Source organism: Hemicordylus capensis, chromosome 4 (assembly GCF_027244095.1).
Source record: "Hemicordylus capensis ecotype Gifberg chromosome 4, rHemCap1.1.pri, whole genome shotgun sequence".
NCBI classification, from domain to species: Eukaryota; Metazoa; Chordata; class Lepidosauria; order Squamata; family Cordylidae; genus Hemicordylus; species Hemicordylus capensis.
This window is the reverse complement of record NC_069660.1, coordinates 265502500-265529932: the sequence shown is the minus strand read 5'-3', so window position 1 is coordinate 265529932 and position 27433 is coordinate 265502500. Positions and strand designations below refer to the sequence as shown.

The window sequence follows — 27433 nt, the reverse complement described above, 5'->3', positions numbered from 1 at the left end:
CTACCATTTTGTGACTGATCTCCTCAAAATGCTATTTCATGCTGGTAGCTCCAAAGATTCTGACTTTAACGGAATAAGTAGTTCCCAGAGGACTGACCAACCCTTTTGCTGAGGCTACCCTCTTTGTTCTGAATCAAGGGATAGGAGATTGGAGATAACATCAACAATGTATTCATTCACCAATGGGGGTGGGGCCACTAACCTCTTACACAGAGGCGGAGGTTTATGTCCTGATGGTGCAAACCACACCACTTGTCCTCACACAGGATGAAGGCAAAGCAAATCAACCAGGGAAGGTGTTTTGAGGCTGCAATCTTAAACACACTTAACAGGAAGCTCCAATGAATTCAGTGGCCCTGAGTAAACATACATAGGATTGTACTATGTATGTCATTTAATCATATTACTGAATATATATGAAAAGCATTTAATATGCATATTGTTGTGTTTTATGGCTGATAAAATAACTTATTAAGGTACTTTTATAAATTCTGGGTTTGGCAGCTTCTGTAGATTTCTTTTCAAAGTCCTTCGCTCTAAGCTAGCTGTCAGATTTTTAAAAGCTTATCTTTATTTAAACACTGAAATGTTTATTATTTTTCAGAAATATAATCTATTTTCAAACCATGAAGCACTCATGGATAGAGGCCACAGGATCACAGGGGCAGAGTCACCATTGTGCGAACGGGTTCAAAGAACCTGGGCCACCAATGAAAAAGGCCGTTGAAGCCCACAGGGGTGTGTGGCACAGGCTCTGGAAGAACCCTGAGCAACCTCTCCCCCACTCACTCTCAGGCTCCAGAAAGCCCCAAGCAAACTCTCCCCTATCCTTTTCAGGCAGCTCTTTGGAGCCCCGGCCATGCCCCCTTTGTGTGTGACATCACACACATGGGGGTGTAGCTCGAATGAGCTCTCCTTCCATCCATTCCAGGCAGTATTTGCTGCCTGATAGCATTTATTTCTCTTTCTCTCCCTCTGGAGCCTGAGCCACGCCCTCGTGTGTGAGGGGGCCTCTGGGCCATGCCGGACACAGGCCTGCAGGATCATCATGTACAGATTTAATCGATTCAGTTATAAACCAATTTCCTTGGAAATATGTACTTTGCCAGCCTTCCTTCTCCTGCACATTCTCAATTCTTCCAGATCTGTAACATCCCCAAATTTAACTAACCAGTCCTGCATACTAGGCAGCCAAGGAAATTTCCACTTCCTCATACTTGAGGTCTGAAGAGTTTCACAAAGGACTAGTTCAGATGTCTCTTAATCTTTTCAGTTTCTTCAGTCTTCTACTGCCTCTTATATGCTTTTTAAGGTTTTATCTGTAGACACTGAAAGAAGGGTTTCATCTTATTTCTTCATAATAGATTAAATCACTTTTCATAAAGTATTTCTGTGTCAACCTTAATTAGATATTAAATAAATGCAATGAATTATTCAGTTCTTGTGGTATCAAGCATGAATACCTCTTTGCTGAGCAGAGTCTGCCCTGGTTTGCATTTGAATGAGAGACCACATGTGTGAGCACTGTAAGTTATACCTCTCAGGGGATGGGGCCACTCTGGGAAGAGCATCTTCATACTTGCATGCAGAAGATTGCAAGTTCCCTCCCTGGGATCTCCAAGATAGGGCTGAGAGAGACTCTTGCCGGTAACCAGAGAAGCCGCTGAAAGTCTGTGTAGACAATATTGAGCTGGATGGAGCAATGGTCTGACTCGGTATAACTCAGCTTCCTATGCTTCTAAAGCAGGCCTGTTCAACTTTTGGCCCTCCTGCTGATGTTGGCCTACAACTCCCATAATCCCTGGCTATTGGTCACTGTGGCTGGGGATTATGGGAGTTGTAGTCCAAAAACTGCTCGGTGGCCGAAGTTGAGCAGGCCTGTTCTAAAGCATCAACATAGTGTTAAAGTCCAACTCTATGTATACTATGAAGTAAGTCCTATAGTTTCAAAAGAGCTTACTTTCAGCTTAATTGCGCCTAGGATTGTAGCCCTTGTTGTATTGCAAAGGATCTGAGGTTTAGAGTATTCTGCTTTTAACTACAGCATAGCACAGAAAAGTGTCTGAGATTTGAATTTATTGAAGCTTAGCCTGTGCAGCTCTTACATGCAGAATAGCTGAACTGTGTTGCAAAGTGCTTTACTTTGTTCTGGTGATTTCAGTTTGTGGACAAGTTACCTCAACTGCTGAGAACATTGGGCCCTTTTGGACATAGCGTAAAACCGCAGATTGATGAACCTGAGGTTAATTCTTGAACCCAGGAATCATCCCACAGATGATCTTCCAACCTCGGTCGGATAACCTCTGGTTTCAGGGCAGAGGAACCCCTCCTCTGGTCTGCCAAGGCTACATCCCAGCAAGCTCCCTAGCGCTCGCATTGCCAAACTGCAGGCAAGGCGTCAGCATGTCAGCAGAGTGGCAACCATTGGCCAAGATATTCAAGGTAGTGTGTCCAGCGCCATCGTGACTTTTCAGCATAGACCGCCTGCCCTCGGCAGGGAAAGGGCATTTAAACCCTTTTCTTTGCACCACTGCCCTCACAAAAGTCCTGCAGACAAACAGTCTTGCACAAGCACAATTACTATTAACGGGGGGATGGAGAGGGGCACTATTTTTCTGCTACTCCGGGAAGGGATCATGATGACTTTCTAGTGGAGAATATGCATATGAGGACAGGCAAAGGATCCTGGGTCTGATCCACTGTGACAAAGGAAGCTCCTGTGATGGCAGACCCAGTCAAGCAATCCAGAAACTCCCAACACACTCCTGCCCCTATGTTGGCTTGCCAGCTGAAGATTAGTCCTCTCAGAGGGCCAGTCCACTGGGGAGGAACAGAGGCTCCATGAGTTTTGGGTCTCCATTGGACTGCACCCTCATGAGTGGGGCAATCCAACTATAGGGGCCCCTGCTGCATGGGCCCCGGTATATCTGTTTAAAAATAGAAATAGAATGTATACTCCTTACCGTCCCCTCTACACTCAGCACCTACAGACTCCAAAGCAGTCCAGGACACTCCACGTGTCAGGCTGTTTCCCCGTGGAATCAGTCTGGCAAGATTGGGGATGGCTCCTAGTACACATTCAAAATGCTTGTGATTAGACCGGCATTGCGGTCTATGCAGATCGGTTGCTGCGGGGGATTGCAAGTGAAGGGAGCCCCTATTTTCAGTGATCCCTGACAAGCCAGCTGGTCATACTGGGCAAAAATCAACATGCATACGTGCCAAGGCACGACCAGACTTCCAGAGTGAGTGCTTTCAATCCTGCTCTCCGCCAGTCACCATGATTTGGCAAGATGTTCATGTGGTACCTTCCCCCGGGGCTTGCATGGATCTAGCAATAGGGCTGGGCAGCAACAGCCCTCTGGCCTACAAGCATGTCTCTGTGGCCTGCCACTCTCATGAGAGAATGGTCCTTGGGAGAAGGGGAGTCATTACATATTATTAGTGATCCAGCCCCTGAAACATCATCCCAGTGTTGACAGGTCTTCTCATGAATAATGCAGAGAGTGCATGCTTGCACCCAAGGGCCCCTTTCCCTTATTAATTTGTACAAAAAATAGAGCAGAGCCTCTCAACCCAGGGACTGCCTTTTAACCCAGATCCTGGGTATCACTCTCCTGAATGTGTTATCTTTGTTGGGAAACAACTGGGTTGCCTGGATCATGGTGCCACCGAGACGCCATGTGTTTGTGCAAATAATTCTTCATCACTTGATTTGTGGAGACCTTTCCACAAAGTGCCTGCTTGTCACTCCCCCTCCTTTTTCTGCAGATTGCCAAAGGGGGGAACATGAGATATAATGGAATGCAAGAAAAAGCCACCCCACCCACCCCCATGTGGCCTTTCCCTTTGACATGCTTTGAAGCTTGGGAGGCAGCAACACAACATACATGTTGCCAAGCAATGGCTGGAGGGGTACAGAGACAGTGGGGAGTGGAGAAAATGCTCGGAGAAGCTGCCAGCAAGAAGCTAGAGCTGGCACATTTCTGGGCTGGTCTGAGCCACCCTCTCTATGGTTTGGCAGCAGCCACAGCACAAAACTTAGGTTTTGGTGGTGGCAGAATTTGGATGACATGATGCTGCCTTCAAACCTCAGGTTGGAGCAGTGAAATTCACTATATCGAATAGTCAGATTACAGTTTCAGCTCAAAATCCTCGGGTTGCTTTTGTGACAAAACTGTTGTAATTTCATGCATTCAGATGACCTCGAAATGGGAACCTCTGGCTCGTTTTCCTCCGGTTTAGCGTTGTGTGCTAAGGCAGCCATTGTTTTGGAAACCTCAGTAGAAATGAGCAGAGCAAGTTACAGTATTGTTTCCCAAGCCTGCCATAAAGACAGTTTGTTTCCCAAGCCTGCCATAACCCCCTCCATTTTATTTCTTTGAATGGGAAATATGCTTAAAAGTAACAATCTCCAAAAGATTAGAACCCAGCTATTCACACTTGACTGTGTAGTTTGAAATGATCCTGGGCCTCACTGTTGAACCGCATCCCAGGGCTCTACCTCTCTGACCTGAAGTTGCCTTGCTGTAAAAAGGAAATGCCTGTGTTAGAATTGCTCCTAAGTAATACAGCCACACACTATATGAGCCAGCATAGATTTAAAAAACACAATACATAATACAGCTCTGCCACAATCCCCATTCAGCCATAAAACTCACTGGGTGAATCTGGGCTAGTCACTTATCTCTCAGCCTAACCTGTGTCACAAGGCTCGTCTGAGGATAAACATAACCATGTACACCACTCAGGGCTCCTCAGAGGAAGAACAGGATATAAAAGTAAAAATAAATACAATAATCACAAAGTAGGAACATGTGCATGCAGACTCAAGCAGATGAGCTCCACTATCAACTACAAATTGAATTACATGTGTAGTATGAAGCCAATTGTTAAGGAGTTAACTATTTAGAAAACATTCAAGGAAACTTATTTTACAGATGGAAAACAAGACTAGGAAGTTATTTTCACGAGCAGCGAAAACTGGGCTACGGGAGCCCAGCCTGGTTTTCGCTGCACGTGAGAACTGCCAGGAGCTGTGCGGCTCCCGGTGGTGGTGCGGAGCGGAGCCCTCCTAAGTAGCCTGCCACTTAACCCAGGTTTCGGGCACAAGCACCCACCTTGCATATGCATTTGGCATCCTAACCAACAAAGATCAGAGTTGGTTCAAATTATATTTCAGTCTCTGAAGGATCAAATATAAGCTTAGTCCAACCGCTGCAGCACACCTCTCTTCCATTGCTGCTCTTATCCTTGGCCCCAGGAGGATAAGCAGGCCCTAGGAGGATGTGGGTGGGTGGGTGGGGCAGGTGGCCAAAGGACTTGGCCAAGGGCCAGCTGGTCACAGGCAGCAGGGCTAGTGGTGGTGATGGGCCAGCAAGCATATCTCCACCTTATTGCCACTACTGGCTGTCCACTCACAATGAGGCCCAGGACCAATATTGGGGTTTCTGGATCTTGCTCCCCCAGCTTCCTGAGTCTCCAGTCCCAAGCTTACCAGGCCCCTGTCCCCCATAGCTCACCAGGCCACAAATGGGTGATGGTGGTGAGTCTTCTCCTCCCACCCTCAAAGGGTGAGATGGAGAGAAACTGCCACAACTGAGTCCTCCTGTGGCAACTCCATCCCCCTCCCTGGCCAATGGGCTTTCTTCAAGAGGCCTCTACATTTTGGGGAGAAAGCCCATTGGGAAGGGCAGGAGAAACAGGAATTGTTGTACAAGTCAAGACTGGCATGGCAGTTGGTTTTCCTGCTCTCCTCATAGGCCAATGGGAGCACCCCCAGGCCCCACAATGACACATGAGCTTCTGCATCTCCTAGTTTCAGATGGGAGTGACTGGTGGCAAAGGCATCAGAGGCATGATTTTGCCAACTAATTTTCACTGCTGCTGTTGTTACTACTACAAAAGGGTCAGCTGAGTGGATGGGTGAGGGACCTGGCCCATGTCCAGTCTGGCCTTCCTGTGACACCACACCAGCCTGGAGAAGGTCCAGCCTAGTCAGTTCAGAATGTAATGCATTTCTTCCTCACAGCTTGCCTTTTGCAATACGTGTACACAGAGCTCCTCCTGCCCTACTACATAAATGTATCTACAAAACAACAATAAATAAATTGGTGTACTGGATGTAGGAAGGAAAATAAGCTTTCCATGTTGGAAGTTTAAGGGTTAAGGTGCATAGGATAAGAGGGACTGAGGAGAGGAGAGACTCCAGGGCAAGCAGGGACTTACAGGGATTTGGTTGAGGAGGAGGCCTAGGAGGTCTGAAGGCCTTCTGTTACTTTCTTGTTAATAAAGCCACTGTGTTTAAGAGACTCCAAGAACCTTGGTCTTCACTAACAACACACTTTCCCTCATCTGTCAAAGGGAAGGCAAGTACCCCAAATGGTTGAGCCAGTTCTTTCTGATGAGCTAGCAACCTTCTTGTCACACTTCTGCCTCCAGTGGTGCTCTTACCCCTGGACTTCAGGGCCGAAATCCAGGGCCTCCACACCCCCTGGGGGGCCCCAAATCCTCCTTTAGTCTGTTCTGGGTGGCGTGGTCACAGCCGGCCCGCACTGCGCCAGGCAGACTAGTGTGATTGTGACCTGTGCCTAGTGCTTTGGAGACAGAGTGGGAAGTGGGGAAAGAGATATGTGGGATGGGAGTATGTTAAAGTGCTGAAATGTTTCTGCTCATGCATATTTGCATAAATACACCTGTGTTGTATTCTTACATTCTTGTGAGTTCAGTTGCAGTTTGTGCCCTCAAGAACCCAAGTGTGTGTGTGTGTGTGTGTGTGTGTCCAGGCTCCAAAATTACCTAAGTGCACCTCTGTCTGCCTCTGTTTGCATTCATAGACTGCACATAGACTGGGTGTCCTCATGCAGACTAATATCTTACTCCCAGCCCCTTCTATAACATAGGGATAATTATGTTTGGCCCATCTTATAGGGTTGCTGAGAAGATTTTTGATATATAATAGGATGTGATGTGATGTGAAGTGTTCTGAGCCCTTAAGAAAAATGCCACATAAATGTTAAATATTTACTGCCATGTTTTCGTACCAATTCTTTTGGCATTGCTGCTTGTAAAGCTAGCAAGGCCCAATGGATAGACTGTCAGTCTTGGAAGTTTTGTGATGTTGCATTGGCATAGCGTTGATGCTCTTCCCTATAAAAATGCCATGTAGATGATTAATAATATCGTACACGCAGTTTCTGTTTGACAGTGGAATTTTGTGATTGCAATGCCAAGCAAAGCTTACTATTGTTCTTTGACAGGGTGGCAGGTAGAGGAATTATTTTCTCATTTCACTACAGAGGAGTCGGGACTGGTTATTTTTTCTTTCCTTTTAATGAATGTTGATCCCTAGAATGCTTAGAATGGGTGGCAGGAGACTAAAAGGAAATGCTGGTTTAGGAAAACAAGTATTAATCCAGAATCTAAGATTTATTTGTTGAGCACATCCCTGCAATATTATTTGTTTAGGATCCCTATCAGTCATCTTGTGCTAAGATTAGAATCCTTCCTCCACTGCACTTTTCAAGAATGGATGCTATGCTGCAAGGTGACAAGATGGTTTTAAAGGAAAAATCACTGTCCAGCCTGAATTACTGGAAGTGGACCAATGTGCATTGTAGTTGTGGGCCAACAAGAGGGCCAAACAAAACATTACTCTAATGTGTGTGGCTGCAGCCCAATTGCAGCTGCCCATCTAGTTACCTGTTTCCTCTCTGTCGCATCTCGTAGAGCTTTCTGATGCCTAAGCCCTATTCACACATGATGTTCAAGACTTGTATGTTGAACACAGCAGCACACTTCCTATTTGTACCATGCATTTGAGGTGACTGTGTCCAGGTTCACTTCCAAAATGAACGCTGATACAGTCATTCACACACACAAAAATATGTGAATGTATAGACATCGGTACACTTGTGCAACATAACAGGGTTGTTCTCATGACCAGAAAAGCTGGGTTGTAGAGAGGAAACCCACCTTTTGTAGGTCATCTGCACCCATGGGATGGCCTCATACTCACCCCATTTGGATATGGCATAACCTGACTTTGTTACCCAGATCCAAACCAATGTAGGAGGAAGAGAACTCTTCTCCTACTTTGGCATTTGGTTGTCTGTATGCTTGATCTGGTTTTTACAGCAGCTCTGACTGCCCATGGCTGTCAGCACCATAGAGTCCTGTGTAATGTGGGCCCAGGCAGAGAGGAGTTGTTGCAAGACTGCCTCTCTGCTGCTCCCGTATTGCAGTGCAGAATACTGGAGGACCCACCTCATTTTCTTCCCTCTCCCAAAATTTGCCACAGCCTGATTGTGTGTGGGGGTTGGGTAGTGAGGGAGGCATGGGGTAGGAGCATGCCTCCCCCAGCCCACCCCCATGTTATTGTGTGAAAGAGCTCAAGGTCTGAACAGGGCTTTGATGTCAGGATGTTCTGCATTTCTTCTCCTGATACCAGTGGCAACCAATGATGTGGGCAGACGGCAAGACAGTACAAAATAGCATGACATTAGGACATGAATAAGTTATACTAAATATTGTAGAGGGTAGGGGAAGAGCTGGACAAGTGACTGCTATCTTTCTTGGCCAATGTACACTTCGGAGTATCCTCTAGTTTTGTCCTCAGTTCCATCAGTATTCAAGAGTCAAGATCACCACATTATTTTGTATCACAATACCAGCACATTTTGGATTCTTCCATTGGTGAAATTTCATGCAAACAAAGACTTGCTAACTTGGCAAAGAGGCACCTTTTAACGTGGTGATTCTCTTTTATTTAGCAGGGGGAGAGTAACTGGCCCTATCCACCCCCCCCCCACAGTATCTCCAGTGACTGTTGCTGGTGTCTGTCCTATGTTTCTTTTTAGACTGTGAGCCCTTTGGGGACAGGGATCCATCTTTATTTATTTATTTATTATTTCTCTATGTAAACTGCCCTGAGCCATTTTTGGAAGGGCGGTATAGAAATTGAATGAATGAATGAATGAATGAATGAATGAATCTCAAGAAACGGATACAGCTGGCGTATCAGCCAAAGTGGATAAAAGGCACCTCTGGCCACTGCCTCAACTTGGGGCATGAGGGAGAGGTTTGTGTGCAGAAGCACCCCTAGACGGTGTACCTGTTCCTTCTGGGGAAGTGTGACCGCCATCCAGAACTGGCAGATCAAAATCATCTCCTGAGTTCTGACCCTGCACAATAAGTACCTCCATCTTATCTGGATTAAGCCTCAGTTTGTTATCTCTCATCCAGCCCATCACTGCCTCCAGGCAGGCATTTAGCGAGGTTATGCCTTCTCCTGTTGATGTTGACATTGAGAAAAAGATTTGGGTGTCATCAGGATACTGATAACACCCTGCACCAAATCTCCTGATGATCTCTCCCAGCGGTTTCATGTAGATGTTAAACAACATGGGAGACAGTACAGAGCCCTGAGGGACACCATACTGAAGTTCAGATTTTGAAGATCAACAGTCCACGAGAGACACCATCTGGAATCTGCTCAAGAGGTAGGAGTGGAACCACTACAAAGCAGGGCCTCCCACCACCAACCCTTTCAGATGTTCCCAGAAGGATACTATGGTTGATAGTATCAAAAGCCGCCGAGAGGTCCAAAAGGACCAATAGTGTCACACTTCCTCTGTCAATTCCCAATTGGAGCTCATCCATAAGGCCAACCAAGGCAGTCTCCACCCCATAGCCCACCCAAAAGCCAGTCTGAAACATGTCTATATAATAAGTTTCATCCAAGACTGCCTGGAGTTGAGAAGCTACCACCTTCTCAATTACTTTGCCGAACCATGAAAGGTTGGAGACAGGCCTGTAGTTGCTTAACTCTGAGGGATCCAAATGCAGGCTTCTTCAAAAAAGGCTTAGTAATTGCCTCCTTAAGGCAAGGAGGCATCCTGCCCTCCTTCAGAGAAGCATTTATGATCTCTACTAGCAGTTCAAAAAGAACATTCATGCAGTTCAAAAAATCAAATGGTTTATTAATTATTTAGTAATTCATTACATTTATATCCTGCTCTTCCTCCGAGAAGCTCAGAGCAGTGCACATGGTTATTTTTATCCTCACAACAACCCTGTGAGGTGGGTTAGGCTGAGAGATACATGAGTGGCCCAGAGTCACCCAGTGAGTTGCATGTTTGAATGGGGATTCGAATTTGGGTCTTCCCAGTCCTAGTCCAACACTCTAACCACTACACTATGCTGACATTCTTCTGTCAAATTTCCAGTTCTCAGGAATTCCCCGCACTCTGTGTAGACTCCTAAATATCATGGAAAATGACTCTAGGCAGCCAAGTATGCATGCACAGACAAGGAAAGTGCACAGGCATGTATTGTAGTGACAAATTCTGCACACAGAAATTGCACTTGCATACCTTTGTGCAGTTCTGAGTTTTCTTTTTTAAAAGCCCTGCTGTATATAGCTGCGGGTTCCTGGTGCTCCTCAGCAGTTCCTGGAGTTCCTCAGCAGTTTTTGAGTCATAATGATATACGAGTTTAAATTTTTGAGGGAAGGGTGGTAGAGCACATATTTTGCATGCAGAAGGGTCTAGCCCCTCCAGGTAGGTCTAGGAAAGACCCTTGTCTGGTGTTCTGGAGTGCTGCTGCTGGTCACTTGAACAATACTACAAGTGTTGGACCAATGGTCTGACTCAGGATTCAGGAGACCTTCAATTCCCACAGGTTCTCCCATAGCAGTTTTGGCTATTGGCAGTCGGGCTATAGACACACAATTTCCATTATTGTGGGGGTGATTTTCGGCAATTAGCATTTCCTGCATGCACATTTCACACTTGCAGTGTCATCTCCTATGTCATTTCTGACTTGGAGGCAGTATGGAGCCATGTTGGGGCTTACTCCCCAGTACTTAGAGAATTTTTTGGTGGATTTTTTTTAAAAAAAGAAATTCAGAGGATTTGTGGCTTTGGAGGGGCCATTACTGGAGGAGCTGGAAAGTTTGAGTTATTGTGCTGTACTCCTCTTATTTCTGTTCCCCCCCATTTTTTCCTGGTGATTTTTAGCACTTTAAAATGTGCTGAGGAACCTAACCCCAAGATTCCCATAGGTGCATTGTTTCCAATATTGCGGTTTCGGCATTCATGGTAGTAGGCGGGACTGTAAACCCCACAGCAAATGAGGGCCTCCTGTCTAAGGCAGCTTCCTGTATTCCTATGACATGCCCCTCAGTTTGCCATGTGCTGTGGGGCCATAGGGAGCTGCCTGCTATTCAGAAACACCCATTCCCCCATGGGCACACAGAATTAGTCACATTGCTCTTTGGATCTAGGCCAGAGTATGAATTTTTATGCTTTTTGATCTTAGTGCTGTCACGTTGCTCTTTTCGTTTTAACTAATTGTAGCCCTCTGCAAATCTTAACTTATCTTCCTCTGTCCCCTAGGAAGCATCCTTCTCCTCCTCCCTGAAAATTCAAAAGTCGAAAGCCTTGCGTATCGCTTGGCATCTGTACAACAAAGACTTGCAAAGTGCTAATGGTGTGTGTTGTGCTGCATAAATCTTTGCCTGCAAATGCTATACAAAGCAGAACTGAAAAGTGTAAAAACAGCAAAAATATGAAAACTGTAAAGATATTTAATGTGCAAAAAGAACCAACTAATGTGTGTGCGAGCTCAGCCAGTTGCCTGAGGGTAAATGTCTTGATGGGGTGGTGATTCAGCTGTCAAGGTGCCTGAGTGGACTTGTGGTCATCATAATGATTGGCTATGGACTGGATTTTTCTCTTTCCAAGAAGGCTATAAACAGAAAAGGTCAAATTTATTCAAATGAATCAACTGCACATTTTGGGGGAAATGCAGGCAGGCTTGTTAACCCGATTCACATCTTTTGTGTCAGGTCCCTAACATACCATACATCTGGAAAAATGCAGTGATTTGTAAAAGACATAATGTGCTGTTTCTCCAAAGGTCTTGTTTACAGTCTGTAATAAAGTCTGATGCACTTTTTAATGGAGCTGGACTCTTACAATTTGTTTAGCTATATTATTCAAGTATCCATCTGTGGGGGAAAATAACAAGATGACAAGTAGAGTTGTGTGGAGGGTATGCAAGCTATGCTTGAGAATCCTGTTTCCCAATAAAATCATGAAAGCTGTATCAATTAGATCTGTCTTTATTTGCTAATATTAGTATGAAGAACATTTCTTTAGAGATTGGTTACAATGTATGGAGGACAAAAATGAGATTTACCTCAAGAACCCTGCATGTCACCAGTAGATCCAGAAGCCAGGGAACATAGGTTTCTGCTTTCACATAGCTTTGGATAAGACCTAAATGACCTAACTACCAAATCTACCGAAAAAGCATACTGAATGGTTTGGAGCCCTCAATAGCCTCTATCAGCTACTATCTGCCAGCTTCTCCAGTCTTACATGAATGCCTTTCCTGCAAATTCCCCCAGTGCCACTGCCTTTTAAAATGTTCTGTGCAGACACACGACAGAGATTCTGGACAGGGGGAGTAGGCAGAGTTACTGGTGCTAGAAACAGGGGGCAGAAAATGGCATACCTGCCAGTACGCCCCTATTTTCCCATTTGGTGAAATGGGTTGGCAGGTATGAAATGGCAGGGACAGCAAGCCCTCTTTCAAACTGGAACCTCAAACCAAAATATGGATCCTATCCTGTAATTTCCATAAGCTCAAGTTCATAACTTTATTTGTTATAAAAGGCAGAAGCAAGTCGAATGGCTTCCAAAGGGCCACATCGCACTTCTAAGGAGTGTGAATGCAAACAATGTGTATCATACAGTATCATACAGGTAGGTACACTCAGAGTATCATACAGGTAGGTACACTCAGAGAGTCATGACTGGCCACAGCTGTTGAGAAGTGCTCTGTGAACTCCCCTGCCCAGCCCTTAAGAGGGAGGTCAGTGGTAGACCTATGGGGCCTTATGAGGCTGTAGCTCAGTGATAGAGCTCTGCTTTGCCTGCAGAATATCCCAGGTTCAATCCCTGGCATTTCCAGGGCCTTTCCCAGACAGCAACCTTTACCATGGGATTAAGAGGGGTGATATACTGCGAGTTACAAGGCATATTGGATATTTCAAATTTGCCCCCAAACCCGACGCAAAAAGTGGAATTTTTAACCCATAAATCGGGCTAAGCTCCAATGTGCAATGAAAAACCTGAATCCTGTATGGAGTGCTCCCCGATAGCTTGCAGGGACTTCAAAGTAAATCTGGACGATAAGTGAATGCACACCTGCCCTTCCAAAGTAAAATTGTCATCTAGCATGATTCTAGGAGCTTTTTCAGATGGGGCCTTTACCATGACTTTACTTTGGGAGACTGGGTGTGCGTTCACATATCAACCAGATTTACCCTGAAGTCCATGGGATATTTCCGAGAGCACTTCACACACAATTCGAGTTTTTCCCTTCATACTCGGACCTAGCCTGATTTATATCCAGGTTTAAAAAAAATACCTTCTTTTTGCATCAGAGTATCCGTTATCCCCCAAACGCGCAGTAAAGCCTCACAGTAAACCCACGGTAAAGCCTGCTGTCTGAAAAAGCTCCAGGTAGAGCAAGAAAAGAAACCTTGGAGAGCTACTGCCAGTCAGTTTACAGAGTCAGATGGACCCATGGTCTGATTCAGTATAAAGCTGTGTCTACGTTCCTGGTAAATCCGAGTTTGATTCTCCATAATCCCTAAAATAATCCAATGTCCTCTTGACTAGACCAAATTCTTGATTGCGGATTCGTGAATCCACAGCAAAATAGTTACTGAGGCTATTCTCACGGGCTAGGAGAGCAGGTGAGTCCGGTGGTTTACAAGTGGGTAACCCGCTCAATTGCCCCTGCCCTTAGCCAAGGTTAGCAGAGCAAGCGCTCTGCTAACCCCGTCTTTGTGCTCGTGTGTTGCCGCACCGTGGCAACTCACGAGTAGATTCCCGAGTGGGAGGCTAAAAAGCAGCCTCCTGGCTCAGGGGTCTCTTCAGCATGCCCTGAGTGCTCGCACAGGGCATGCTGGAGCTTCCGGGAGTCGCACAGCCCCCGATCCTCCCAGCCCCCGCTGGCTCTGTAATGGAGCCGGCAGTTGGGTGGGCAGCTGCTTCGACCGCCTGGAGCAGACTGCCTGCTTGTGTGCAGGGAAAGCGGGCTAAGCCCACTCTCCCCGCTAACCCTCCCCTGGCTCTTCTCACCGATCGTGAAAAGAACCTCACTGTTTAATATTGTTAAACTGTCTGTTGCATACTTCTGCTCACTGTGTATTTTTGTTTGTTGTGGGTCATAGACAATGAGGTTATTCACATGAGCGTGCAAGACTGGGCTAAGGGAGCCCAGCCTGGTTGTGTACATTCATGTGAACCACCAGGATCGGGCTTGATCCCAGTGGCTACACGGCAGCAAACCTGCCTATTGAGCCACCCAGTTAAACACAATTAAACACAGTTTTTAAAATTGTGTGTCAGCCATTGTGTCTTGTAGCCATGGCAGGCACACTCGTGGGGGGGGGGGAGGGGGCTCTGACGGGTGGGGCTATGCACAGTGGTGGATCCCAGCACCCTGACCCCAGGAGCTTCAGCGGGAGCCACTGCTCATTTGGGCGGGCAATCTCGCGCATCGTGAGAAGAGCTCTAGTAATAAATAATGGACATTGTTAAATTGTTGTTTAATAGTTAATATTTAATCCTGGATTCTAAAGGATTATTTAATTGGAATCGAGCTGTGTGTAGGAAGCTTGCCACTTCAAACCCCCTATCGTTTCTTTTAGCTGATGCAGGTGCTCTTCGTTTTTGAAAGCAACTGTGCTGCCATTCCCTTTTACAAATTGTCAGCAAGCAAATTAGATGGATTAAAAAGCCTCTCTCTCTTCTTTTTCCCTTCCTTTTTTTCTGGTGTGTGTTCATAAGGTGGAGGCAAATGTGTTTGGTGGGTGGTCATCAGCAAGTTGCAAATAACGTTGTCTAGGAACATTAAAGTGTTATTCTTGCAGACAGAACCCTGGATTGGTACATTTGTGTCTCAATATGCTTGGATTTTCTTAAAACGAAGACAGCTTTGTCTTGGGGGGGAAAGCAAGAACTAACAATGAAGAGGTGGGGGTGGGGAAGCAACCATCCCTCGTGGAGACTTGAAAATTCTGGAGGCCCCTGCTGCTGATGGCCCTAACACCATTCATTCTGAGATGTCAGGATTTAGAGAATACAATGCTTTTTGAGCGGGGGATGTCACAACGCTAAGGAGTTAACAGGCAAATTATGTAAAGTCTGCATATTCTACAAAATGCAATGTGCATGTGAAACAGAAAAAAAAGAGAAAAGATTATATTTGTCAGCTGTGCCACCATATGTTGCTCTGGCAGAAGCGCAACACAATGGTGACAATTTCTGTTTTATTGAATGAAGATCGTTTTTTGATTCCTATTCTTTAGGAACGTCTTTGGCCAGTGACTACCTTTTCTCCAAGCCCTATTGACATTCACCTCTAAATAAGTACCCAAGTCTGCAAGCTAAAATGCACTATCCGTATACTCTGCAATGAATTAATGTGAGGTCTTGTGTAATTATCCTTAGGCTGCAGTCTTAGCCACACTTACTTGGAAGTAAGCTATTTTAACACCAGTGGGACTTACTTCTGAATACACCAGGGCGCTTTTCCAGATTAGACCCTGAAATGGGGTCACGTCGTATCTCGGAAGTCTGCTTCCACACTTCCTGTGTTGTGACACCACAGTCCCAACGCGGACAGCAGGGTGCCATTCCAATTTCCAAAGTCTTGTTTTGAATTAATCACTCCAATAAATGTAATTAATTAATTAATTGATTGATTGATTTGAATTGATTTCTATACCACCCTTCCAAAATGGCTCAGGGTGGTTTAGATTAAAACAAAACAATTAAGATCAATTAGCAGTTAAAGCCAGAGGTTGTAAAACAGCATCAGACAATAGCAGTTAAAACATTCAAAACAGATTAAAAACCCTGAAAAACCAGGTTACAACATTAAAACCATTTACAACAATTTAAAAACTCTGGAAGGCCAGGCCAAACAGATAGGCTTTGAGGGCTCTCCTGGAGGCCAATAATGAATTCAGATTACGGATTTCTGCAGGGAGTGCATTCCACAGCCCAGGAGCAGCTACAGAGAAGGCCCGCCTCTGGGTTGCCACCAGATGCACCAGTGGTAACTGGAGACGGACCTCCTCAGATGACCTTAATGTGCAGTGAGGATCATGCAGATATAGAGCTAGGACGTTGTATATCCAGCTAAAAAAGTTGCTGTTTTTTTGGTTGTTAGTTTCTGCAAGACTGCTCCCCCTGCTGTTTATGTTTCAAATGCAACCTACCTGAATGGAGGCATTTTGCTGCTGTTGAGCAGCTAGTGTGGAGCACCTAGGTTAGAATTGGGTTGTTAGTTGTGTGTTTTTTAAATTGAAAATCCTTATGCAAAAGAAAATCCAGATCTGAAACCTGCCAGTAATTTCAGTGGAATCAATATGGAGTAGGGGCAATAGTGTTGGACTTTGATCTAGGGAATCATGGGTCTGCCACAAAACTTAAGTCACTTAAGTCACCACAATCACTTATTTTTCAGCCCAACTTCCCTCACAGAGTTGTTGTGGCTAAAAGCAGGAGTGTGGGGATAGGAACACAGGAACATAGGAAGCTGCCTTATACCAAGTCAGACCATTGGTCCATCTACCTCAGTATTGTCTACATAGACTGACCGTGGCTTCTCCATGGTTGCAGGCAGGAGTATCTGCCAGCCCTATCTTGGAGATGCATCCAAGAAGGTAGGTGCTCTTCCCAGAGATATTCCTAAGGGGAATATCTTACAGTGCTCACACATGTAGTCTTCCATTCAACCCAGCTTAGCAAAGGGGACAAATCATGCTTGCTACCACAAGACCAGCTCTCCTCTACAGATACTATGCACACTATCTTCAGCAACTTGGAAGATGGGAGGGATGTAATAAATAATAATCCAAAAAACTGGGAGAGGGGGCAAGTTTACAACAGAGAGAAAATGGCATGTTTTATCCAAGGCTGCACAGAATAATTAGCAAGGATGAAAACATGTTGGGTTTTGGTGTCAGAAACTCGAGGCTGTGTCACGCCCTGGGCACAGGGAGATGGGCACAGGCTCCAATGGCGTCGTTCTACCCAGCACCTTTAACAAGCATATTACCAAAGTAGGGGAAAACCGCATCGGAACCTGTGCCCATCCCATGTGATCACTTTCCCCTCCTCTGACTTAGTTTTTAGGGTTGTGCGTTTTGGTTTTTTTTCTGTTTTGTTTTTGGCCCGAATCAAAAACACCCCCATTTTGTTCTTTGTTCGAAATCAGCCAATCAGAAACACCCCAATTTTGTTCTTTGTTCGAGACTGCAAAATCCGAATCCAAAATGTTTTGGATTTTAAAAAATGCCCCCTGGGGAAAAAATAGTGGGTGGGGGTGGTAGTACCCGATGGGTGGAAAAAAACCAACCAAATTTCAGAGGAATTGGGCAAAGGGCTGGTTTTTGTTGAATTTTTGCAGTGTAGGATTTTTCCCATAGGGAAGAATGGAGGTTTCAGCAAAAGTATAGCTTCATGTTGGGGGGAAAGGGGTGGCCCAGAGCAGAGTAGGGTGGGTGGTAGTGCCCAGTGGGGGCAAGGAAGCTGCCAGAATTATTTCAAAGGAATTAGGCAGAGGGCTGATTTTTAAAGATGTAATGGAGTTTGCTCATCTGTAAAGTTCTTCCCCATAGGGAATGATGGACCTCCATAATTCCTGCCCCATAACTGCACTTGGGGGGCACCAGAGTGGCCCAGAGCGAGTGGTGGGGTATAGCACATAGGGTGCCAACCACCCCCATGGCTTGCTAACCCATGGGGTACTGGGTTCTGTTGTTTCTGAGATGTTTTGAGTGTAGATTCACATTCTCTGGTAGCATATGAGAGTGGATTCATGGTTTGTCATTGAAAATCTCATATGCTACCAGAGAATCTACACTCAGAACACCTCCCCAGCACCCCATGGGTTAGTAACCCATGGGGGTGGTTGGCATCCTGTTTGCACTACACCACCACTTGCTCCTGGTCACCCCAGTGCCCCCCAGGTGGAGTTATAGGTCTGCTGAAACCTCCATTATTCTGGGGGGGGGGGCCTTAAAGAAGTATAAACTTCAACAATTCCTAAGAAATCAGCCCTTTGCCCTATTCCTTTGGAATCTGGGTCGTGGCAGGTACCCCTTGGGGCATTGCCACCCAACCCACTGTTTTGCCCCTCAGGCCCCCTTTCTGCCCCAAATCTGCCCCAAAGACATGTAAACTTCAGAAATCCTTTAAAAATCAGCCCCTTTCCCAATTCCTTTGGAATCTGGGTGGCAGCAGGCACTCATTGGGGCACTAACACCTGAACCACTCTTCTGCCCCCAAAGCCCCCTTTCTGCCCCGAATCCACCCAAAATAACATCAATATCACACATCAACAACAGCAGAGCTTTGGAAAAAAATCAGGCAGATTTCCAAAGGTCATGCACATCCACATCCCTCCCACTCAAAATGCAATTGATCTACACACAACAGTGTGAAACAACAACAATGAAATGCTCACTGCCCCACTGGCCAATGAGGGTAAATGCACACTGCCCCACTAGCCAATGAGGGTAAAATTTACCCTTAAATTTGCTTAAAAGGAATAAGGAGGCAATTGCCAGCAGATCAGCCCATGCTTTTGCTGGCCAATCTGCGGGCTGGAAGGGCTGGAAATTCAAACATAGGTCAAAACTCAAAATGGAGACTGAAGGAGAAAGATTTTTCCTGATGGCAAAATGGCGTTCTGAAACATCCGAAACAACAAAACGTTTTGTATCCGAAACAGGGACGTTTTGTTTTGGCCACAAAATTTTCTGTTTTGAGCATTGGGTGTTTTGTTTTGGCTACAAAACAGCCGAAATGGCCTGCTTTGTTCACAAAACGTTTTGTATCCGAAACAGGGATGTTTTGTTTTGGCCACAAAATTTTCTGTTTTGAGCATTGGGTGTTTTGTTTTGGCTACAAAACAGCCGAAATGGCCTGTTTTGTTCACAAAACGTTTTGTATCCGAAACGAAACGCACATCCCTATTAGTTTTTAACTCACACACAACCAAAAAATGGGAGCACCCACAGCTCTTGAAGGTGGATAGGATGCTTGTCCTACCCAGTTAACAGTTGTGTGAACAAGCCTATCAGTTTCTTAGGTTGTTACCTTTTTAGACCTAAGCTGCTTTCCATTCCATCCACCGTTTTTTCCATTTTCTTTTTCTCAGCCCATCAGCTGCTCAGTTCTTTTCCTTCAGCCACCTTGCCTCTGAGCTCCATGCCCCTGAGCCTCCCTATACGCCAAGACCTCATCCAAGTATTCTTCTTTTTCCTGTAAGAGCTTTTCATCCCAGGGAAGCAAAAACTTTCCTGTCTTTCATAGAAGCTGGACTACAGACTAGACTAGGGATGTGCAGAACAATTCAGTCTTGAAACGATTCAAGCTTGAAATGGCTGTTTTGCGTGTTTCGAGTTCGAAACAAAATGGCCCCATTTCGAGCTTGAATTGTTTTGAGTGTATTGAGCCCCAAGTGGCTTCAATAACTGGGTGTTGCTGTGCTGACTTTCCCCCCTCTCTTTTGCAGCCGCAAGCTAACATCTTTGCTGCTGCTGCTGTGCGCCTGCATTGAACTGTTGCTGTTGCATTGTGTGCCTGCATTGTGCTGTGACTTCGGTCTGGTACCGAGCCTGCCCAGGCTCTCTCTGTTTCCCTGGTGTCCCTCCCCCGCCCCAGCCCACCCAGCTCTTTATTTTCAGATTGGGTGGGTAGGTGGCTGACTGGTGCCCACCTACCCTCCCCCAGCTGCCGGGTCTTGGCCTGAGTGCCTCAGGGAGCAGCACCAGGCCAGACTCTAGCAGAAGAGACTGAGAGATGACCCCAGAAGTTAAGCCTCGCTTAGTCTCCGGTTCTTAGAGAACTTAGAATTAGGGATGTGTGTTTCGTTTCGGATACAAAACGTTTTGTGCACAAAACAGGCCGTTTCTCAAAACAGAAAATTTTGCTCAAAACAAAAAATTTTGTAGCCAAAACAAAACGTCCCTGTTTTGGATACAAAACGTTTTGTTGTTTTGGCTGTTTCGGAACGCCATTTTGCAATTGCAAAAAGTCTTTCTCCTTGAGTCTCCATTTTGATTTTTGACATCTGTTTTACTTTCCAGCCCTTCCAGCCCGCAGATTGGCCAACAAAAGCATGGGCTGATCTGCTGGCAATTGCCTCCTTATTCCTTTTAAGCAAATTTAAGGGTAAATTTTACCCTCATTGTCTAGTGGGGCAGTGTGCATTTACCCTCATTGGCCAGTGGGGCAGTGAGCATTTCATTGTTGTTGTTTCACACTGTTGTGTGTAGATCAGTTGCATTATGAGTGGGAGGGATGTGGATGTGCATGACCTTTGGAAATCTGCCTGATTTTTTCCAAAGCTCTGCTGTTGTTAATGTGTGTTGTTGATGTTATTTGGGGTGGATTCGGGGCAGAAAGGGGGCTTTGGGGGCAGAAGAGTGGTTCAGGTGCTAGTGCCCCAATGGGTGCCTGCTACCACCCAGATTCCAAAGGAATTGGGAAAGGGGCTGATTTTTAAAGGATTTCTGAAGTTTACATGTCTTTGGGGCAGATTTGGGGCAGAAAGGGGGCCTGAGGGACAAAACAGAGGGTTGGGTGGCAGTGCCCCAAGGGGTGCCTGCCACTTGCCCTATTTCAAAGGAATAGGGCAAAGGGCTGATTTCTTAGGAATTGTTGAAGTTTACAATTCTTTAAGGTTCCCCCCTCCAGGGAATAAAGGAGGTTTCAGAAGATGCATAACTCCACCTTGGTGGTACTGGGGTAGCCAGGAGCGAGTGGTGGTATAGTGCACACAGGGTGCCAACCACCCCCATGGGTTGCTGACCCATGGGGTGCTGCTGGGTTCTGTTGTTTCTGAGGTGTTCTGAATATAGATTCTCTGGTAGCATCTGAGATTTTCATTGACAAACCATGAATCCACTCTCACATGCTACCAGAGAATCTGAATCTACACTCAAACATCTCAGAAACAGCAGAACCCAGTACCCCATGGGTTAGCAAGCCATGGGGGTGATTGGCACCCTATGTCCTCTACACCACCACTTGCTCTGGGCCACCCTGGTGCCCCCCAAGTGCAGTTATGGGGCAGGAATTATGGAGGTCCATCATTCCCTATGGGGAAGAACTTTACAGATGCGCAAACTCCATTACTTGTCCCCAGACCCCGGCCCAAGAAGACACAGAGACGTTAAATGGATGAAACGGGCCACGTTTATTAATAAACAAATAGGCATAGGCGGACTGTAAACCAGGTGATTAATCACCAACATAGAACAGTGCGGGCCCCTAGGCGTGAGCTAGGATGCTACCATCCTATTCATCACCTGACATGGGCGACACACCCTGGCTCAGGAAACAAGCGGGTATACCCCACCTGTCTCCTTCAAAGCCAACCGCCCTCCAGAGAAGAGGGGATCTGGACAGCTCAAGGTCTTCACCCACCCCGGACCGCACAGCCCAAAGGTTGATGAAATCCTTAAGCAGGTTTCCTGGCAATCAATTTCTTCCTGTGCCGCACAGGCTACAAAGGAGCGATTGACCATTCCACCTTGCAATATCCAAGGGTGCTCACCATACTCTAACCAACCACTTACCGCTTAGCCCTCACTGTTACTGCCACCTAGGGAGGCCAGCCCTTGCTTGGCCTCCCTGCCCCATGCCATCCAACAGTGCAGCAAGCCCATTCCGAATATTGCGTAAATACACATCGCACCCAGCCTCGGAAAGGTGAACACCATCCGGGCGATATAGCTCGTGGAAGCGAGCTGCTAAATCAGGTTGCCTAATGATGTCCCCCCCAGCCGCCAAAACTAACTTACCTATGGCGGCCGAAACCTTGCGCCGGGCCTTTTCTAACTTAAACCCGTTAAACGCAGCGCGCCAAACCCTGCGCTGAAGCCAATTGATCCAGAGGATACGAACCCCGGGCATCCACCTGCACAGTACAGTCAAATCGGAGGCGGCTTGCTGCACCATGGACAGGCCAGTCCGCCTGCCTAAGTCATTCTCACCCAAGTGAAGGACAAGAACGGTGGGCACAGGGAATCTAGCTAAGTGATCCTTAATGGCCGGGAGCAGCTGACTCCACAGCATGCCCCGCATGCCCAACCAATACACCAGGGCTCTTCGTCCAAACCCCAGCTGTGAACCCCAGTGGGAGGTGCTGGTCCACTTGAAGGCCCAAAAGACCAACGAATGGCCACAGATCAGGACCCGTACAGGAGCCGCTGCCCCACCAGCACCTGCCAAAAAGAAAATTCGATCAATCCAGATAATATAGTCCACTGTCAGTGCACATAACGCCTGACGGCCACGGACTTCCACCGGCCGATCCGCCGTACCACGGCCTCTTGTAGGCCCAACCGGGAAGCTGTAGTAGCCGCCCCAATCCTGAAGGAGTGTAATGTGAGCCCTTCAGGCGGCACCCCAGCTGCAACCAATGCCCTTCTTACCACTGCCAGGAACTGGTATTGGGTAAGAGGTGCCTGATCCGCGTGGACAAACAGGCACCCCGCTGAGGCAGGCCCGAGGGCCGCGTAGTGCTGCAAGGCGATCACCGGGCAAATGCCAGGGTCAGAGGCAGCCGCCAAGCGCACCAACTGCCCTTTACCGTGTTGATCTGTCTTAGAACAGCGTAGAAAAAGCTGTGCCACCCCGTCACTGAGTGACAAATCAGAAAATTGCAAACAACGGTCCCTCGGGGAGCCCCTGTTCCATGGTAGCAACTCACCTGGACGAAAGGTGCCGAAAAAGGTGACTAAAACAGCCGCCCGAAAAAGAGTTACCTCCCACTGGTTAGCACAGCAGGCCTCAAGTTGCTGCAGCACTGCGGCAACCAAATCTATGGTGAAAGGACGTCTAGAGTCGAGGCTGCCCGGGTTCTCCCTGGACCAGCCCTCAAGCATGCGCCGTACCCGAGGATCTGCTGAAAAATCACTAACCCCTTTTACCTGTGCTGTAAAGGCTAGAGCAGCTAAGTAGCCGCCAAGCGTGGACACAGCCCGCCCCGCCCTACGTAACATAACGAGGAACTGTTGCAGCTGGCACACTGGAACAGGCCAAACCTCCTCCAAAGCTTCAGATCCTCAAAACAAGGAAAAGGCCTGAAGCTTAGCCGCATAACTGGCTCTGGTGCTGGGCGCCAGAGACGCTGCTATGGCCTGTTGTACCTCCAACTGCCAAGCTGCCACAGAAAGGCGGGCATGAGATCCGGTTGCAGTGCTGCCTCGGGAGCTAACTGTCTGAACCTGTGCAACTGAAAACGAGACAGAGCATCAGCTATGTCATTGCGCACGCCCGGAACATGCCGGGACTGGAACAAGATGTTAGCCCGGAGGCACTGCAACACCAGGGCCCCTACCAGCCCCATAACCCTCCGGGAGCGAGAGGTTTGTGAGTTGATGACCTGCACTACTGCCTGGTTGTCACACCAGAACCGGACCAACGAGTTAGAAGACTCGTCGGCCCAAATGTGCACTGCAACTACGATAGGAAAAAGCTCCAGAAACGTAAGATCCCTACCTAACCCTTGCCTCACCCACTCGACGGGCCAGAGGGCCGCACACCAGCGACCCCTAAAATAGACCCCAAAACCCACTCCACCTGCTGCATTGGAATGGACTTGTAGGTCAGCCTCCACTAACAGTTCATTCCTCCAAAAGGCTACCCCATTGAAACCCAACAGAAAGGATTCCCAAAGGGAGAGGTCAGCTCTAGCGCCCTCAGTAATCCTGACCCCATGATGGGGGGCCCAAAGGCCAGCCATCATATCACACAGCCGCCGCAAAAATGCCCGACTTGGGGCCACCACCCTACATGCAAAATTAAGATGGCCCACTAACACTTGTAAATCCCTCAGGGTAATTTTTTGGGCTCGGCCAGCTGCCCTAACTAGGTCCAGAAGGGCCAACAATTTTTCCTGGGGTAACCTTGAACAACCAGCAACTGAGTCAAGTTCAATCCGCAAAAAGGAGAGCCTCGTGATGGGGTCTTCCATTTTGTCCCTTGCCAAAGGGACCCCCAGCTCGTCCGCCAGCTCCATAAAGGAGCGAAGCAAATGCTGGCATTCCTCAGAATAGCCCCGCCCTACAAAAAGAAAATCAACTAGATAATGCGAGGTGGATATAAGCCCCGCCCTCCGCTGCACTGCCAATTCCAGAAATGTACTGAAAGCCTCAAAAGCTGCGCAAGAAATGGAGCAGCCCATGGGCAGGGCACGGTCAAAATAGAATCGCCCGGCAAAGGCGAAGCCCAGCAGCTCAAAATCACTGGGGTGAACGGGCAGCAAGCGGAAGGTGGACTTGATATCACACTTGGCCATAAGGGCCCCTGGTCCCAGGCCCCTAACCACCCAGACAGCATCATCAAAAGATGCGTATCGTACTGAGCACAAACTATCCGGGATGCCATCATTCACTGATGACCCCCGAGGGTGAGATAGATGGTGAATTAACCCAAATTCGCCAGGTACCTTCTTAGGGACCACCCCCAGGGGCGAGACCCTCAAACCCGGGAAGGGAGTGCTCTCGAACGGGCCCAAAACCCTACCAGCTGCCCCCTGCTTATTGATTTTCTTGAGAACCACCTGTTCCTTACCTATGACAGACCTCAAGTTACGAGAGCTACTAAGCCCACGACGGGCTGAAGACGGTATCCTAAAACCTTCCCGGAAACCCCGGTTCAAATAGGCAGCCACAACCCGATCCGGATAGTCCCGGAGCAAAAGCTCCAGTACATCAAGCTTGATGGGGCTGGGGCCCTTTCCCCGCAGGGGGTGGAGGAGGGGCACCCTTCTTGTTGTTGCTGCCGGGCTGGAACTTGGACCCTGAGCTACTGAACTTGGCCCTAGGGCAGGCAGAGCTAGGATGCTTGGCCCCACACACGCCACATGCGCGTTTGAAGCGGCAGGGGGACCGGGTACACTTACCGTGGGTATTGTACTCCCAGCAGACCAGGTGGGGTTGAACCCACTGCTGGCCAGCCCCGCCCGATGTCGATGGGACCGCTGCCCTAGATAACAGGTGGCCACTGTCTGACCGATCCCCTTCTACGGGGCGGGGAGGGGACATAATAACTAACCACAATTCCTGTAAAGGGGTGTCCCATGGTAGGGAAGGGTCCAAGGCAGCCCTCACGCGAAAACTCTCATCATACCGGATCCAAGAGGAGCCGGCAAAATCAGACACTGCCCTATGGATCATATCCATGTATTTTAAAAGCGCCGGGCCACAGGCAGGCTGCGCCTGAACTATGACGCCCATATAAATGGTAAATCCTGACAACCAGTTATTCCACGTCTTCTCAACTGGCTTACACTTAGTGGCCTCGTGGTCCTTAAAGGATTCCCCTTCTTTATGTTTTACTCCTGGCTCGCGAAAAAGGAGACTAAAAATGTCAATATACTCTCCCTTCAAAATCTTTTCCTTGGTAGCAGGCAGTAAGTGGTCACCAAGCAGCAGCCCCATGCCACCGTATGGGGGATGATAATCGGCGGGGAGAATCCCCATGGGATAGTGACCAGTGGTACCAGAAATCGCTGGAACCGGGCTAGGGATCACACCTGCAGGTGGGGCAACCGGAGTACCCGGGGGCACAGCACGCATCCATACCCGCTCAGCCGCCCCTTGCAGGCCAGCAGTAACCCCCGGTATACTAACAGGGGGACCTAAACCCCAAGGATGTGTATAAGGAGGCCAATATGAGTGTACTCCCCAACTCCCGCTCGCTGGCATCGGCCAGGGTACATAGGGCCACTGGCCGGTGCCGCTGGGAGGTGTAGGTGCTGCTGGCTCACCCGGGGCCACCGGTACTCGAGGGTCCACAGGCGAAGGTTCAACCGGCGCAGCAGGCAGTGGAAGCGACGGAGCAGGTAGCACAGGAGCCGGGTCCTCAGGCGACGGCAATGGAGCCACAGGAGCAGGCCTTCCAGGAACCAGGTCATCAGGCATGGATGGATCTTGCGGACGTGAGGGAGGAGCCGGGCCGGCTGGGCCCCCCCCCTTTTCCAACGCCTCCAACCTACTAGAGAGTGATTTTAAAAGCTGATTCCGGGCAGCCCCCCTGGTCCTGCGAGGCACCTTGGGAGGAGGGACACCACCACCCCGCCAGAAGGACCAGCACCCTTATCAGAAGGAGCGCTGCGAGACTTCTCCAAGGCCTCCATCCTACCAATCAAGCCCCTAATAAGGGCCATTTCTTCATCATCCTCATCCGAGGAAGAAGGGGGGGGGGCTTTGGGCTGCCTAACAGGCTTCCCACCCTTTTTCTCCTTAGCTTTCCTGGGCATCGTGGAAACACCCACAAGCCCTCAACCAATATTAGAAGGAGAAGCCAACCCCCAATTCTTGCTCTACAGAGCAACCCTATGGATGTGGGAGAGGTTTGCACGAAGGGAAGTTTTTAACTGACACTTCCTTATAGTTCAGGTACTATGTTATACAAGCTCTCATCTACTGCTACACAGCAGAAGCAGATCTCTTTTATGCATATGTTATGCACATATCTTGCATGTCTCTATTATGCTCTTTCTTTTTTCTGTTCTCTGACTATGCAGAGCCAGTGCAAGACTCCCTCAGCAGAATTCATTCTAGCTGATGCTTTGGTTAGATATTTATATCAGTAGATCAATTAAAACAGATCATGCCATTGTGGCAGAGGGCATAATACTAATAGAACTGCATAATTCCAGGATTTCCTGTCACATTCATTTTCCATTCTAAAATTTACTTATTTTACTGCCACCGCACACTGAAAAGCGGCTTTAATTGGAATCTCCATAATGAGCCCAGATCTTTGACTAATTACTTTTTCCTGAATCTGAGCCATCTAATTTGGGATAAAATTCCTGCTAAATAGTTGGGGACATTATTAATAGCTATATCTCAGGTAGCTTCACTGGTGCCTTACTGAGCTAATTAAATTCATTACTAAACTGAAGTCAACGTTTTAAAATTAAGTGTACAGGGCCCAATCCAGCAAAAGTTAGTCTCAACTAACTTCTGTTGAAATGAATGCAAAGGCCAATATTTGCTGTGTGATTTAGTCATGACCAGTTTTACTGGATTGGGCCCAGCATTTGAAAGTGGAGCACCTGCTACGTGAAGGCCATTTCCAATGGTCTTGTTTGTTTGTTTCATCTCACCTTTTCAGTTTCAGGTTTTCAAAGCGGCTTACAACAATTTAATTCTTTCTCAGAAGTCAAAACAAGGAGGAATCAGAGGCTCTACTGCTAGGGTTTCCGTCTATTGGTCAGTATGGTAGACTGTCTACTCCCTTTCTCTTGTGCCTAGAGATCTTGTGCTGTCCCAGGATGCAAAGCAGGGAGGAGCCAGAGGCTCTTCTGCTTGAGCTGT

At 47.5% G+C, this 27433-nt stretch overlaps 1 protein-coding gene and 1 long non-coding RNA gene across 2 annotated transcripts in view; one reads left to right on the top strand and one right to left on the bottom strand.

Annotated features, from left to right (window-relative positions):
* The window catches only part of LOC128324738 (uncharacterized), a 52179-nt gene extending 40218 nt beyond the window's left edge, over nt 1-11961 (top strand). Inside the window, exons 5-6 of the long non-coding RNA XR_008307067.1 lie at nt 9378-9500; nt 11397-11961. This is a non-coding gene — a long non-coding RNA (uncharacterized LOC128324738). The remainder of the gene's footprint in view (nt 1-9377; nt 9501-11396) is intronic.
* Nucleotides 11962-21720: 9759 nt separating this feature from the next.
* Nucleotides 21721-26469, bottom strand: LOC128324737 (uncharacterized). Its single transcript, XM_053249655.1, has 2 exons — nt 25876-26469; nt 21721-22923 (listed from the first exon to the last, which is right to left on the bottom strand). The coding sequence occupies exons 1-2, from the start codon at nt 26027-26029 to the stop codon at nt 22370-22372; spliced, it is 708 nt and encodes a 235-aa protein (XP_053105630.1). The 5' UTR covers nt 26030-26469; the 3' UTR covers nt 21721-22369.
* Between the last annotated feature and the right edge of the window lie 964 nt (nt 26470-27433).

Bases quoted from the DNA above. Each gene is read 5' to 3' on its own strand.
- LOC128324737 (XM_053249655.1), bottom strand. From the start codon at position 26,029: ATGCCTGATGACCTGGTTCCTGGAAGGCCTGCTCCTGTGGCTCCATTG. The intron at 22,924-25,875 runs GTGAGCCAGCAG...CTTTCACCATAG, and splicing joins TCGAGTACCGGTGGCCCCGG to ATTTGGTTGCCGCAGTGCTG.